At 46.7% G+C, this 14,280-nt stretch overlaps 1 protein-coding gene across 3 annotated transcripts in view; it reads left to right on the top strand.

The window, feature by feature from the left end:
- The window catches only part of ME2 (malic enzyme 2), a 58,819-nt gene that overhangs the window by 36,443 nt on the left and 8,096 nt on the right, over nucleotides 1-14,280 (top strand). For all 3 annotated transcript variants that reach the window (XM_076075040.1, XM_032974006.2, XM_032974007.2), the window contains 3 exons: nucleotides 2,008-2,122; nucleotides 2,425-2,567; nucleotides 13,420-13,522. In XM_076075040.1, coding sequence (XP_075931155.1) covers nucleotides 2,008-2,122; nucleotides 2,425-2,567; nucleotides 13,420-13,522 — 361 coding nt within the window. The remainder of the gene's footprint in view (nucleotides 1-2,007; nucleotides 2,123-2,424; nucleotides 2,568-13,419; nucleotides 13,523-14,280) is intronic.

Here is a 14,280-nt window from a genome sequence, read left to right as displayed (position 1 = left end):
GACAATTAGTTCACTACTTTAGCCCACTGGTGTGTTGAAGAGTGAATCCACAACATTTACAGTATGAATACGACGTTTCGCTGGTAAGTACATCCAGCATCATCGGGCAATTCGCCAGAATGGTAAAGCCCTCACTTGCTCTCGGTCTTAAATAGAGCAGCAGGGTGACGTCATCATTTAACTCATTTCAGGTGCAGTGATTTGAGGCGGAGGGGGGGTATTGTAATTATATAATCGATTGGTAATCAGTCAATGGTTATGATTAGTAATGAGTTGTAGATTAGTAATTAGTTGTAATGTGTGTTATTGTGATTATATGCTACATTAGTAATCCGTTAATTAATATGTGTTTCCCCTATAAGGAATTGTAATATGTATTATTTAATAATATGCTTCCAAGCCGCACTAAGCCTATAGCTATCAGAACGATTAATATTATTATGAATAATATTGGTCGCGAAAGCCTACGTGTTAAACTGACACACTTTCATATTACAACAAAGGTATTACATTCAAATACAGAAATCCCTTCCCAACCTCAGGGGGTTAGGTTCCTGGAAAAGGCCGCAGTTGACAAACCTGCGGTTCGTAAAGTATAGGGGCCTAAGGAAAATAGCGGGCTTGAGGAACTGCGGACGCGGTCAGACTCATCATAGCTTAACTAAGTTGCCTGTTTATTAACTAAATACCGAATAACATACGGTACAGGTAGTCCCCGATTAACACGATAAATGCGTTCTTGAAAATCTTTATGGAAGGTAAAAGTGTTAATTGAGCACTCATATCCCACAAAAAAATAATGTAAAAAGGGGGGGTTGCGTTCAAAGCCCCCAAACGCGATCGACAAATGTATCATTTTTATTAATTTATTATTACTATATTTTGGTTAGTGCTTTTATTATTTCCTTTTTTATGTATATTTTATCCACGAATAACATTTAAAAAGAAAAGAAAAAATGATGAAGGTAACCTAAAGTAAAGAATACTGTAGTCTGGGCTTGTGAGCTGTGATGGGTGGAGTGGAGAGAGAGAGACAAAGTGTAAGAATGAAAAACGCATCAGTGCCGTTTACACTTTTAACAAATTCGAACGCTTTTGTACATAAATAACACATTTATATTGTTCAGGTTTTAAACCTGCAATTATAAATTCCGTCGGATGGTTCGCAGTGTACCATCATGCAAGCCAGTAGCACGGACAATATTACAATGTGCGCTCATTGTTCTCGTAACACTTAAGCACATCAAGTTTTTGCTCTAATGTTACCACTTTTCTACTTTTTTTACTTGTACTACCACTAGAAGCATCACCACCACGTTTCTCACCTTTACCACCCATTATCAATACACTTTCGAATATGAAAGTAAATTGAAATGTATAGAATTGCGATATTAACCACGCGCACGTCTGAGCTAGCACGAGGTGGAACAAAGACTGAGTGGGGTCGCTCGCTGCTGCTGTTCGCTGCCTGCGACTCTTGTATTGCCTCATGCTTGGGTACTGTACTGTACACGGGAACATGGTTACAAATTACGCTTCTGGAAAATTCCACTAAAATTGTGTGAAATCGTGTTAAGTTGACTTCGTTATAAAGGAGCTTCGTTGCCAGAGGCTCCGTTAACCAAGGTATTCCTGTACTTGACAGCTCAGTTCAATCACAGGCAGTAGCAGCAACTGCCTGGATTCGAACCCAGGATATGGTGCTGGCTCAGTGCTCTGGCCTCTGAGCCACCCAGACACCTGTCCACCCTATGATCTCAGAGTATCTGTGACACATCCATTGCCCTCTACACAGGTCCTTCGTGCATGTTTATCCATTGTGTCCATTGACACACGTGTGATTGCCACGTTTAATCCCACGACCATCATGTGACTGCTGAGCCTTTGCAGTGTGACCCATGACGTGACCACCATGTGTTTATTGTGTGACCAACGACATGCCTGCTTCTTAACCTATGCGTGTCTTGTCGTGTGACCGTACTGTGTCCGTCCTCTGCACGCCCTCAGGGCCGACCAGCCGGCATCGACCATAACCAGGAGCTGTTTGCCCACGCGCCACCCTCTCAGCCGGTCACCTCCTTCCTGGATGCGGTACAGCAGCTGAAGCCGACGGCTATCATCGGTAATGGTCGTACACACGGCCCCGCGCTCACTGCAACAAAACAGGCCCATTCACTCTCCCACTTACCTGCCCACAAACCCTCCTGCTCGAATGCTCACCTGCTCGCTCATCATCCTGCTGACCCGACCACCCCCACCCACTCGTCCTCCCAATCACCCGCTCACCCGCCCGCTCATCCTCCTGCTCACCTGCTCATCCTCCCGCTTGCTCGCTCACCTGCCCACCTGACTGGCCACCCTCACCTCACCTGCTGTCTTTTCCCACATCCCATCGTGCCCTTGTCCTCATCCTCATGTTGGCAGGAGTGGCCGGTGCCGGGCGGCTCTTCACGCCGGATGTCATCTGCGCAATGGCGGCGCTGAACGAGCGGCCAATCATCTTCGCGCTCAGCAACCCCACGACACAGGCGGAGTGTACAGCCGAGGAGGCCTACACTCTTACAGACGTATGCACACGCACATGCTCACACACATACATATGCACACGCAGGCTCACAGACTTATGCTCACATAAACACACTTGCTCACGAATGTAGTCCATATACAAACAAAAGACAACTACAATCACCCATTGCCAATAAGTGGCAGTGACGTCACCATGGTGCTTGTGCTATTCTAGGTGCTATTCTATGTGGACCTGGTGGCAGCAGGTCATGGAACAGGCCCAGGTGCCATGGGTTGACTGACTGAGGTGACTGGCAGATGCAGTCGGTTCTCGCTTAACGTAGGCCTGTTTAACGGTGTTTTTCTACAAAGTCGCCGATGAATTACGACCCACGTATGCATTTAATGTTGCTTGGTATCGCTCGAACATCATTGCCGATGGGCAACCTTTTTCCACTGCGGAAAGTGAACCGGCAGCGTGGCACATATGTTGCTAGGCAACGTCCCCTGCCAGCCCAGTGTGGCCATACTGTACGGTAAATCCTTACTTTCTTGAGCTGCGTGATTGAGCGGTACGATACGGTACGCAGAATTTTATGACACGCCGCCGCATACCCTCATCTCAGTTCATTGTGGACTGTTTTGGTTTTGATTTAGGGAGGTTATTTATTGCTGCATCATTCACCAAGTGATCCTTCTGCTTCAAGTACCACGGATGTGATCACTTTGCAAACAAATTTATCATCGTTCATGCCGCTTTGCAGCAGGAGATATGGAGCGCCTATTTATCAGTGTGGATTGATCAACATCAGTGCCACATTACTCTCCGTTTACTGGTGATTTAGACAAAGGCAGGCAGTTTGTTTGAGGACTTTAAAGGCCGAGGATGGTGAATCGGGGTGTCATTGCAGCTTTCAAAGCTGCCCCTCACCTTCAACAAGGCGTAGGACATTTTTAGTGAGGATGATGCAATAAGGTAGCACAGTGCTCAAGTGTGCAGGAAAACAAGCAATACTTTGCAATAAATATAAGCAACTCGACCTAAAAAACAAGAAAACCGTGCAACAGTCTTTGTACGTGTCCTTGTGACTCCAACACCTCACTCTACCTCTAGCAAGCTGCACAACCATCACTGGTGAGTGTTAACCTAACCTTTTCTCTAACCTAACCTTTTCTCCAGGAACATAACTTCTGCTATTTACATTGGTTATTCCGGGAAAATATGTTTCACTTTACGTTTTTTTTGGGTCTTTCGGTAAAGCCACGTAGATAGAAAAAATAATACTATCACGATGTTTCGATCGCAACACAAACAATTATCTTTAGGTGAAAAAAAGAGGGGGAAATCTGCCGAGGCAAGCTGTTTATAAAGGTTTAGAGATGGGTGGGCAACTAATGTTAATGTAGGAGACGTCTCCATAACCTGCAGTAGGTTTACACCAATCAAAGAGCCGCTTACAAATGGTTTAGAGATGGGCGGGGCAGCTAATGCCAATGTGGGAGAGGTACTACGGAGCTGTGGGGGTGGCCATTGTATTGTGAGAAATTAGCATGTCAATGTAAGAAATTTGCTTGTAAATGTAAGTTTGGCGAGAGCTCGGACAGTGCAGTGGCCACATGGAGGTGGAAAAGAATGGCAAGCCGCTATTTACTAACACAGCTAATGGTGGCTGTGTTAGTCGAAAATAACCGTTAACATAGGTAGGTAAGATAGGAACATCACAACTAGTTATGACCTAAACTGGTTAATAACGTCCTTCCAACGATTGCTCAGTTTTTACCCATCTTCTTGGTTGAAATTGTCTGTGTTTATATATCTGGATGGCTTCATTAACGAATCTTTGTTAATAGCCAGTGGGTTTGCAGAGTACCTTCGTCTTGCCAAAATCAATTTCGCGTGTGCCCACAGCATTAAAATAATGATCAGCCACGTCTGAGGTATTGGTCCTACCGTGTTTCAGATCTGCCTTATGTTCACGGACCTGGTCTGAGACTTGTCGCTTAGTTTCCCCAATGTAACTGCTGCCACATACGCAGCTTAGTTTGTTAGACACCGGGGTATTGCATGCCGGGGATCGCATCCTTCACAGAAGGGATCAAATCACGAATTTTATGTACTGTGTCTGTGTTGAATCGTACAGTGAGGGGAAAAAAGTATTTGATCCCCTGCTGATTTTGTACGTTTGCCCACTGACAAATAAATGATCAGTCTATAATATTAATGGTAGGTTTATTTGAACAGTGAGAGACAGAATGACAACACAAAAATGCAGAAAAACGCATGTCAAAAATGGTATAAATTGATTTGCATTTTAATGAGGGAAATAAGTATTTGACCCCTCTGCAAAACATGACTTAGTACTTGGTGACAATACCCTTGTTGGCAATCACAGAAGTCAGACGTTTCATGTAGTTGGCCACCAGGTTTGCACACATCTCAGGAGGGATTTTGTCCCACTCCTCTTTGCAGATCTTCTCCAAGTCATTAAGGTTTCGAGGCTGACGTTTCGCAACTCGAACTTTCAGCTCCCTCCACAGATTTTCTATGGGATTAAGGTCTGGAGACTGGCTAGGCCACTCCATGACCTTAATGTGCTTCTTCTTGAGCCACTCCTTTGTTGCCTTGGCCGTGTGTTTTGGGTCATTGTCATGCTGGAATACCCATCCACGACCCATTTTCAATGCCCTGGCTGAGGGAAGGAGGTTCTCACCTAAGATTTGACGGTACATCGCCCCGTCCATCGTCCCTTTGATGCGGTGATGTTGTCCTGTCCCCTTAACAGAAAAACACCCCCAACGCATAATGTTTCAACCTCCATGTTTGACGGTGGGGATGGTGTTCTTGGGGTCATAGGCAGCATTCCTCCTCCTCCAAACACGGCGAGTTGAGTTGATGCCAAAGAGCTCCATTTTGGTCTCATCTGACCACAACACTTTCACCCAGTTGTCCTCTGAATCATTCAGATGTTCATTGGCAAACTTAAGACGGGCATGTATATGTGCTTTCTTGAGCAGGGGGACCTTGCGGGCGCTGCAGGATTTCAGTCCTTCACGGCGTAGTGTGTTACCAATTGTTTTCTTGGTCACCAAGATCATTGACAAGATCCTCCCATGTAGTTCTGGGCTGATTCCTCACTGTTCTCATGATCATTGTAACTCCACGTGGTGAGATCTTGCATGGAGCCCCAGGCCGAGGGAGATTGACAGTTCTTTTGTGTTTCTTCCAATTGCGAATAATCCCACCAACTGTTGTCACTTTCTCACCAAGCTGCTTGGTAATGGTCTTGTAGCCCATTCCAGCCTTGTGTAGGTCTACAATCTTGGCCATGGTGGAGAGTTTGGAATCTGATTGATTAATTGCTTCTGTGGACAGGTGTCTTTTATACAGGTAACAAGCTGAGATTAGGAGCACCCCCTTTAAGAGTGTGCTCCTAATCTCAGCTCGTTACCTGCATAAAAGACACCTGGGAGCCAGAAATGTTTCTGATTGAGAGGGGGTCAAATGCTTATTTCCCTCATTAAAATGCAAATCAATTTATAACATTTTTAACATGCGTTTTTCCGGATTTTTTTGTTGTTATTCTGTCTCTCACTGTTCAAATAAACCTACCATTAAAAGTATATACTGATCACTTCTTCGTCAGTGGGCAAACATACAAAATCAGCAGGGGATCATATACTTTTTTCCCTCACTGTACCTGGATCTTGTGTTTGCTCATGATTTTGTAAATATTTTTGGTAACCCCTGCTATGTATGGCAAGGTGATGTTTTTTATTGGGTCCTCAGATGGTTCTCTCCCACGGTTGGGTTGATAGCTTCACGGATTGTGTAGTCCGAATATCCATTCCTCTTGAGGGTTTGGTGTACGTGCTCCAGTTCACTGGCTTGGTGGTGATGGTTGGAAATACGAGCTTTGTGGTGTAGAGTTTTGCTGAGGGAATTCTTCTGGGATGGATGGTGGTGTGAGTCAGGTTTTAGGTAAGCATCCGTATGGGTGGCTTTCTTGTCGACAGTGTCCCATTGAGCCATCAAGTCTCTTTTCGATTAAAACAATCAAGAATGGTAACTTGCCATTCTTTTCCACCTCCATGGTGAATTTGATAGCTGGGTGTATGGAATTGATGCGGTTGAAGAATTGGTCCAGAGCTGGTAGGCCATGGGGCCAGATGACAAATGTATCGTCAATGTGTCTCTTCCACAAGGAAGGACGTATGGTGGATGCCTGGATAGCATCTGTCTCCAATTTCTCCATTAAAACATTGGCTACAACTGGAGATGAGGGAGAACCCATAGGGGTACCTTCAACTTGTTTGTCGAATGTTCCTTTCCAGGTGAAGTAAGTGTTGGTGAGGCAGTGTCTAACCAGGGCTGGTACATCAGCATTCAATCCTTGTTGGACCAAATCTTCAATGATTGCAATGGTGTCAGGCACAGGAACTTTGGTAAACAAAGATACCACGTTGAAACTGACAAGCAAATCACCTGGAGATAGTGAGATGTCCTTATTTAAAGATTTCAAGTGGGCTGAGTTAAGTACAGCTGAAGTGGTTTACCAGTGAATGGTTGCAAGGCCTCAGACAGAAATCGGGCCAGTTTGTAGGTGGGTGAGCCAATGGTGGAGACGATAGGGTGGAGTGGTGTGCTTTCTTTACGGATTTTTGGTAAGCCATAAAATCTGGGTGGTCTAGCAGCAGAGGGTTTTAAGGCAAGCCGCTTAGTTGGTTCGATTAAAGATGTCGAATCAGTGATCATATTGTTGGTTTCGTAACCAGGCGGTTGGTAGAATTTCTTGATTTTGGTATAGCTGCCATCATTAAGTAGGTCCTGAATTTTGTTATTGTATGTGGTTTTGTCCAAGATGACAGTGGGATTGCCCTTGTCGGCTGAGAGGATGACGGTGTCATCTCTCTTTTTTAGTTGAGAGAGTTCAAGGTGCTCATCCTTGCTGATGTTGCTAATAGTGTTTTTGAGGATTGCAGAGATTTCCGATCTTGCTACCTCTGCAGGAATGTGTCCCAAACCCTTAATGGCTACGTCGACCTGGAAAATGATATCATCAACTTGTTTGTCGAATGTTCCTTTCCAGGTGAAGTAAGTGTTGGTGAGGCAGTGTCTAACCAGGGCTGGTACATCAGCATTCAATCCTTGTTGGACCAAATCTTCAATGATTGCAATGGTGTCAGGCACAGGAACTTTGGTAAACAAAGATACCACGTTGAAACTGACAAGCAAATCACCTGGAGATAGTGAGATGTCCTTATTTAAAGATTTCAAGTGGGCTGAGTTAAGTACAGCTGAAGTGGTTTACCAGTGAATGGTTGCAAGGCCTCAGACAGAAATCGGGCCAGTTTGTAGGTGGGTGAGCCAATGGTGGAGACGATAGGGTGGAGTGGTGTGCTTTCTTTACGGATTTTTGGTAAGCCATAAAATCTGGGTGGTCTAGCAGCAGAGGGTTTTAAGGCAAGCCGCTTAGTTGGTTCGATTAAAGATGTCGAATCAGTGATCATATTGTTGGTTTCGTAACCAGGCGGTTGGTAGAATTTCTTGATTTTGGTATAGCTGCCATCATTAAGTAGGTCCTGAATTTTGTTATTGTATGTGGTTTTGTCCAAGATGACAGTGGGATTGCCCTTGTCGGCTGAGAGGATGACGGTGTCATCTCTCTTTTTTAGTTGAGAGAGTTCAAGGTGCTCATCCTTGCTGATGTTGCTAATAGTGTTTTTGAGGATTGCAGAGATTTCCGATCTTGCTACCTCTGCAGGAATGTGTCCCAAACCCTTAATGGCTACGTCGACCTGGAAAATGATATCATCAACTGAGATGTGTTTAGGGGTGACTGCGAAATTTAACCCTTTAGCTAAAACCAATTTTAGGCTGTGGGAAATGGGCTGTTGCTCTGATTGATAACAATATTGTCACCATCTACCTTTTTAGTGTCTGGATCTGGCTTCTTCTTGGAGAGGAGGTTGAACTTGGAAATCAAGTTATCTTTGCATTTAACTGACATTGAGGCGGGTGAAGAGGCTGTCATGTTATCTACATGGTCCCAATCAGAAGTGGACATTTTATCTGTTAATATTAGGTGTGATTGTAAGAGAGTCTTGTCTAAATTATCAAGTTCAAATCGGAGCAATATTATTCTCTCTGAGATCAGGGCTAGGCTGGCCCTGAACAAGATCCGATTAGCATTAGAAGTGACAGCAATAGATGTGAGTGTAAAGGCAATCGGTATTACCTTAGTGTCGTGGCATCTCTTCAGAAAAGTTAGCGACTCGATCAGATGAGCCTTCTTGTCTCGAAGTTTGTTGAAAGATCTAATAGTTGTGTGGAAATCCTCCCCATAGAGGCGGTTAAATCTTGGCTTAAAGCTTTCGTGACTGAAGGAATTCATATTATTTGGGTCTTTCGGTAAAGCCACGTAGATAGAAAAAATAATACAATATCACGACGTTTCAATTGCAACACAAGCAATCGTCTTCAGGTGAAAAAAGATGGGGAAATCTGCCGAGGCAGGCTGTTTATTAAGGTTTAGAGTTTGGCGGGGCAGCTAATGTTAATGTAGGAGAGGTTTCCTTAACCTGCAGTAGGTCTACACCAATTAAAGAGCTGTTTACAAATGGTTGAGATGGGTGGGGCATCTAATGCCAATGCGGGAGAGGTACTACGGAGCTGTGGGGGGTGGCCATTGTATTGTGAGAGATTAGCATGTCAATGTGAGAAATTTGAAGCTCGACAAGAGCTCGGACAGCGCAGTGGCCACATGGAGGTGGAAAAGAATGGCAACTAACACAGCCACCGTTAGCTGTGTTAGTAAATGGCGGCTTGCTATTCTTTTCCCTCTCCATATGGCCACTGCACTGTCCGAGTTCCTGCCGAGCTTTAAATTTCTCACATTGACATGCTAATCTCTCACAATACAATGGCCACCCCCCACAGCTCCGTAGTACCTCTCCCACATCATAGACGCCTGTCCCCTCGGGGCCTCCGGCACAAGCTTATTAATAAAAAGTTTCCGTCGTGGTTTAGCGGTAATTAATTGAAGGTGGAGGGGTTACCAGCTCCTCGCCATGAGGAGGGGAAAGGCCAATCGGAATTGGCATTCCCGCCATAGCACTGCCTACGACAGCGTTGCCCGTCCAGCACCACGAGGAGGTAGGGTGTTGTTTTTCCGGACACACACATACAGACACACATGCTTACAGATATACGCATACATACACACTTCTCATAGACGTAGGCAAATAACAACAACAACCTCCATTCGCCACTAAGTGGCGGTGACATCACCACGACGCTTGTGCCAGGCTATGTGCACCCTGAGGCCACGTGAAGTGTCTAACGCCCACTGGCAGGAGGTCACGGGGCAGACCCAGGTGCCACGGGTCGACTGACTGAGATGACTGGCTGATGCACCACCTGTGCCCCCTACTGTGCCAACCTGCTGTGCTTTAGCCACCCGGCGCTCTGCTCGTTGTTCTGAGCGTCGCTCCTCCACCCTCCGTTGTTGTTGGAGGGCGACTACCTCCAACTGCCCAGTAGCATCCTTCACGAGCCTCCTCCACAGAGGCCAATCTTGACACCGCTGGTACCAGTCATTGGCAAGTCCACTCAGCTCCACGTCCTCCTGTACCACATCACTCCCATCTCTTCTCTAGCCCGTGCCGCGCCTGCTTAGCCCCCTCAATCCGGCCGAACAAAAGCTGTTTCGGCATGCGGTGGCTGGGCATGCGGGCTACATGACCCAGCCATCGCAGCCTTCCCCGCCGGAGGAGCTCACCGATGGGACCTTGCCCAGATCTTTCAAGGATTTTTGAGCTCCTCACACAATCCAGCCTGGTTAAATCCAGGATGGATCGTAGGCAGGCCAGCCGAAATGTTTCTAACTGGCGAAGATGTTCCATTAGGGGGGTCCACGTTTCGCAAAGACCTGAAGCTTAGTGCGGAGCGGCAGACCAGGTAGCTTCCACACAGCGTTACGCAACCGATGAAAAGATATTGCCGCTCGACTGATTCGGAGTGAGACCTCTGTTGTTAAACTGGAGCCAGTCATAAGCACACTGCCCAGGTATGGGAAACTCTCCACTCTCTCCACAACTGCCCCATCACCGATTGGGAGTTGTGGGGGTGGAGTGTCCGATGGTACAAAATACCCAGGCAGGTACTTAGTTTTGGTGGGGCTGATGGTAAGGCCCCACCTCTTAGTGGCACGCTCCAATCTCAGCAGCAGCGTCTCTAACTCCTCCTCCGAATGTGCAGCTATTACCAAATCATCAGCATACATAACGTGGTTGAACAATAGGGAGCCATCCCTTGACCGCACCCGGGCATCGATCAGCCTTCCATTAAATCTGTACCATATGGAGATTCCCTCGGTACAGCTATTGAAGGCTTCACGAACTACGTGGTCAAAATAGATGTTAAATAATGTGGGAGCCAGAGGACATCCCTGTCGCACCCCAAGGTTAACAGGGAATGGCTCTGACTCCCGGCCACGTAGTTTTACCCGGGCCCGCTCACCATCATGAAGGTCCTTAATGATCATGAGCAGAGGGTCAGGTACTCCAAAAGCACGAAGAACAACCCAGAGCCCAGGCCTACTGATGGTATCATAGGCCTTGACCAGGTCAATAAAGCAGAGATGTAGGTCTTGTTGGAATTCCCTACACCTCTGCTGTAGCAGACGGACAGAAAATATGCCATCTGTGCAGGACCGCCCTTTCCTGAAACTGCATTGGGGCTCCGCAAGCCTCTCCTCAGCGTGCCTGGCAAGGCGATGTTGAATAATCCTTGCCAGGACCTTTCCCGGCACACTGAGGAGTGAGATGCCCCTGTATTTGTTACAGTCTGTGTGGTCCCCCTTCTTAAAAAGGGGGACCACCAGGGCATCCTTCCAATCCTGCGGAACCCGTACAGTGGTCCAGACTGTTGTTATGATGTCATATAGGGCAGTCTGCACAAACGCCGCCCTCCCTCAGCATTTCGCTTGGGAGATCATCTCTGCCCGCTAGGCAAACACACACATGCTCACAGACATACGCACACATGCTCAAATACTCACAGATGTATGCACACATGTTCACGGACGTCCACACACGCAAACACACTCACACACCATGCGCACACTTACCGTGCTCTCACACACCATTGGCACACACTCGCAGATGTACGCACACACGCTCATAGACGAATGCTCACACACAACGTCCTCACACCACACGCACATGCACACACACTCACAGGCTTGTGTACATACAGTGAGGGAAAAAAGTATTTGATCCCTTGCTGATTTTGTACGTTTGCCCACTGACAAAGAAATGATCAGTCTATAATTTTAATGGTTTATTTGAACAGTGAGAGACAGAATAACAACAAAAACATCCAGAAAAACGCATGCCAAAAATGTTATAAATTGATTTGCATTTTAATGAGGGAAATAAGTATTTGATCCCTCTGCAAAACATGACTTAGTACTTGGTGGCAAAATCCTTGCTGGCAATCACAGAGGTCAGACGTTTCTTGTAGAAGGCCACCAGGTTTTCGAGGCTGACGTTTGGCAACTCGAACCTTCAGCTCCCTCAACAGATTTTCTATGGGATTAAGGTCTGGAGACTGGCTAGGCCACTCCAGGACCTTAATGTGCTTCTTCTTGAGCCACTCCTTTGTTGCCTTGGCCGTGTGTTTTGGGTCATTGTCATGCTGGAATACCCATCCACGACCCATTTTCAATGCCCTGGCTGAGGGAAGGAGGTTCTCACCCAAGATTTGACGGTACATGGCCCCGTCCATCGTTCCTTTGATGCGGTGAAGTTGTCTTGTCCCCTTAGCAGAAAAACACCCCCAAAGCATAATGTTTCCACCTCCATGTTTGACGGTGGGGGATGGTGTTCTTGGGGTCATAGGCAGCATCCCTCCTCCTCCAAACATGGCGAGTTGAGTTGATGCCAAAGAGCTCCATTTTGGTCTCATCTGACCACAACACTTTCACCCAGTTGTCCTCTGAATCATTCAGATATTCATTGGCAAACTTCAGACGGGCATTTATATTTGCTTTCTTAAGCAGGAGGACCTTGCGGGCGCTGCAGGATTTCAGTCCTTCACGGCGTAGTGTGTTACCAATTGTTTTCTTGGTGACTATGGTCCCAGCTGCCTTGAGATCATTGACAAGATCCTCCCGTGTAGTTCTGGGCTGATTCCTCACCGTTCTCATGATCATTGCAACTCCACGAGGTGAGATCTTGCATGGAGCCCCAGGCCGAGGGAGATTGACAGTTCTTTTGTGTTTCTTCCATTTGCGAATAATCGCACCAACTGTTGTCATCTGCTCACCAAGCTGTTTGGTCTTGTAGCCCATTCCAGCCTTGTGTAGGTCTACAATCTTGTCCCTGACATCCTTGGAGAGCTCTTTGGTCTTGGCCATGGTGGAGAGTTTGGAATCTGATTGATTGATTGCTTCTGGACAGGTACCTTTTATACAGGTAACAAGCTGAGATTAGGAGCACTCCCTTTAAGAGTGTGCTCCTAATCTCAGCTCGTTACCTGTATAAAAGACACCTGGGAGCTAGAAAACTTTCTGATTGAGAGGGGGTCAAATACTTATTCCCTCATTAAAATGCAAATCAATTTATAACATTTTTGGCATGCGTTTTTCTGGATGTTTTTGTTGTTATTCTGTCTCTCACTGTTCAAATAAACCTACCATTAAAATTATAGACTGATCATTTCTTTGTCAGTGGGCAAACGTACAAAATCAGCAGGGGATCAAATACTTTTTTCCCTCACTGTAGGCACTCATCAATATACGGTCACGCACACAATTAGACTGTCATATACATGCAATCACCACTGAACGTCCGTACTCCCAAGAGGAGTGGCTGTGCAGTGCTGTTGAGTCTGATGATCCCATGTCATTGTAGGGGCGGTGCCTGTTTGCTAGTGGAAGCCCCTTCGACCCAGTCACTCTGCCGGACGGTCGCATCTTCAGGCCTGGCCAGGGCAACAACGCGTACATCTTTCCTGGTGATGCGCTTCACACACACTGCGCTCGCACACGAAGACAAAGATCCCCCAGTATAGCCTTAACACTCTGTAGGAGCAAGTGCTGTTAGCAAGCACCTAATAAAGGCTAGCATGGTACATGAGGGGGTGGGTGGCCAACACCACGCCCGACCGCTTTTGTCTCCCCAGTAGCGATGCTTATACACCACATCAGGTACTTATTTGAGGCTGAGTCGACCTAGAGAAGGCCCAGGACCGGTTAAGACAATCGTCATTGCTATTGGCTGTGAGCAGGAATCGAACTTTGGTGGAAGAGTTCATAGTGCAGTATACACTGCTGCGCCACCACTTCCCACACACACCAACAATTACTGCCATTCACCACTAAGTGGTGGTGACATCTCCACAGTACTTGTGCCAGGCTATGTGCACTTTAAGGCCACTTGCAGTGTTGAATGCCTGCTGGCAAGAGGTCACCAGACAGACCCAGGTGCCATGGGTTGACTGACTCAGATGACTGGCCGATGCACCACCTGTGCCCCCTCCTGTGCCAACTTGCTGTGTTTTAGCCACCCGGCGCTCCGATTGTTGTGAGTACTGCTCCTCTGCCCTCCGTTGTTGCTGGAGGGCGACTGCCTCCAACTGCCCAGTAGCATCCTTCACGAGCCTCCTCCACAGAGGCGATCTTGACACTGCTGGTACCAGTCATCGGCAAGTCCATTAGCTCCACATCCTCTTGTACCACATCAGTCTGTCTCCTCTCTAGACCATTCCTTGCC

Source organism: Petromyzon marinus, chromosome 52 (assembly GCF_048934315.1).
Source record: "Petromyzon marinus isolate PM22_M1 ecotype Great Lakes invasive population chromosome 52, UKy_Petmar_22M1.pri1.0, whole genome shotgun sequence".
NCBI classification, from domain to species: Eukaryota; Metazoa; Chordata; class Hyperoartia; order Petromyzontiformes; family Petromyzontidae; genus Petromyzon; species Petromyzon marinus.
Note: the sequence above shows the minus strand (reverse complement) of the source record. Positions and strands in the feature narration are given on the sequence as shown.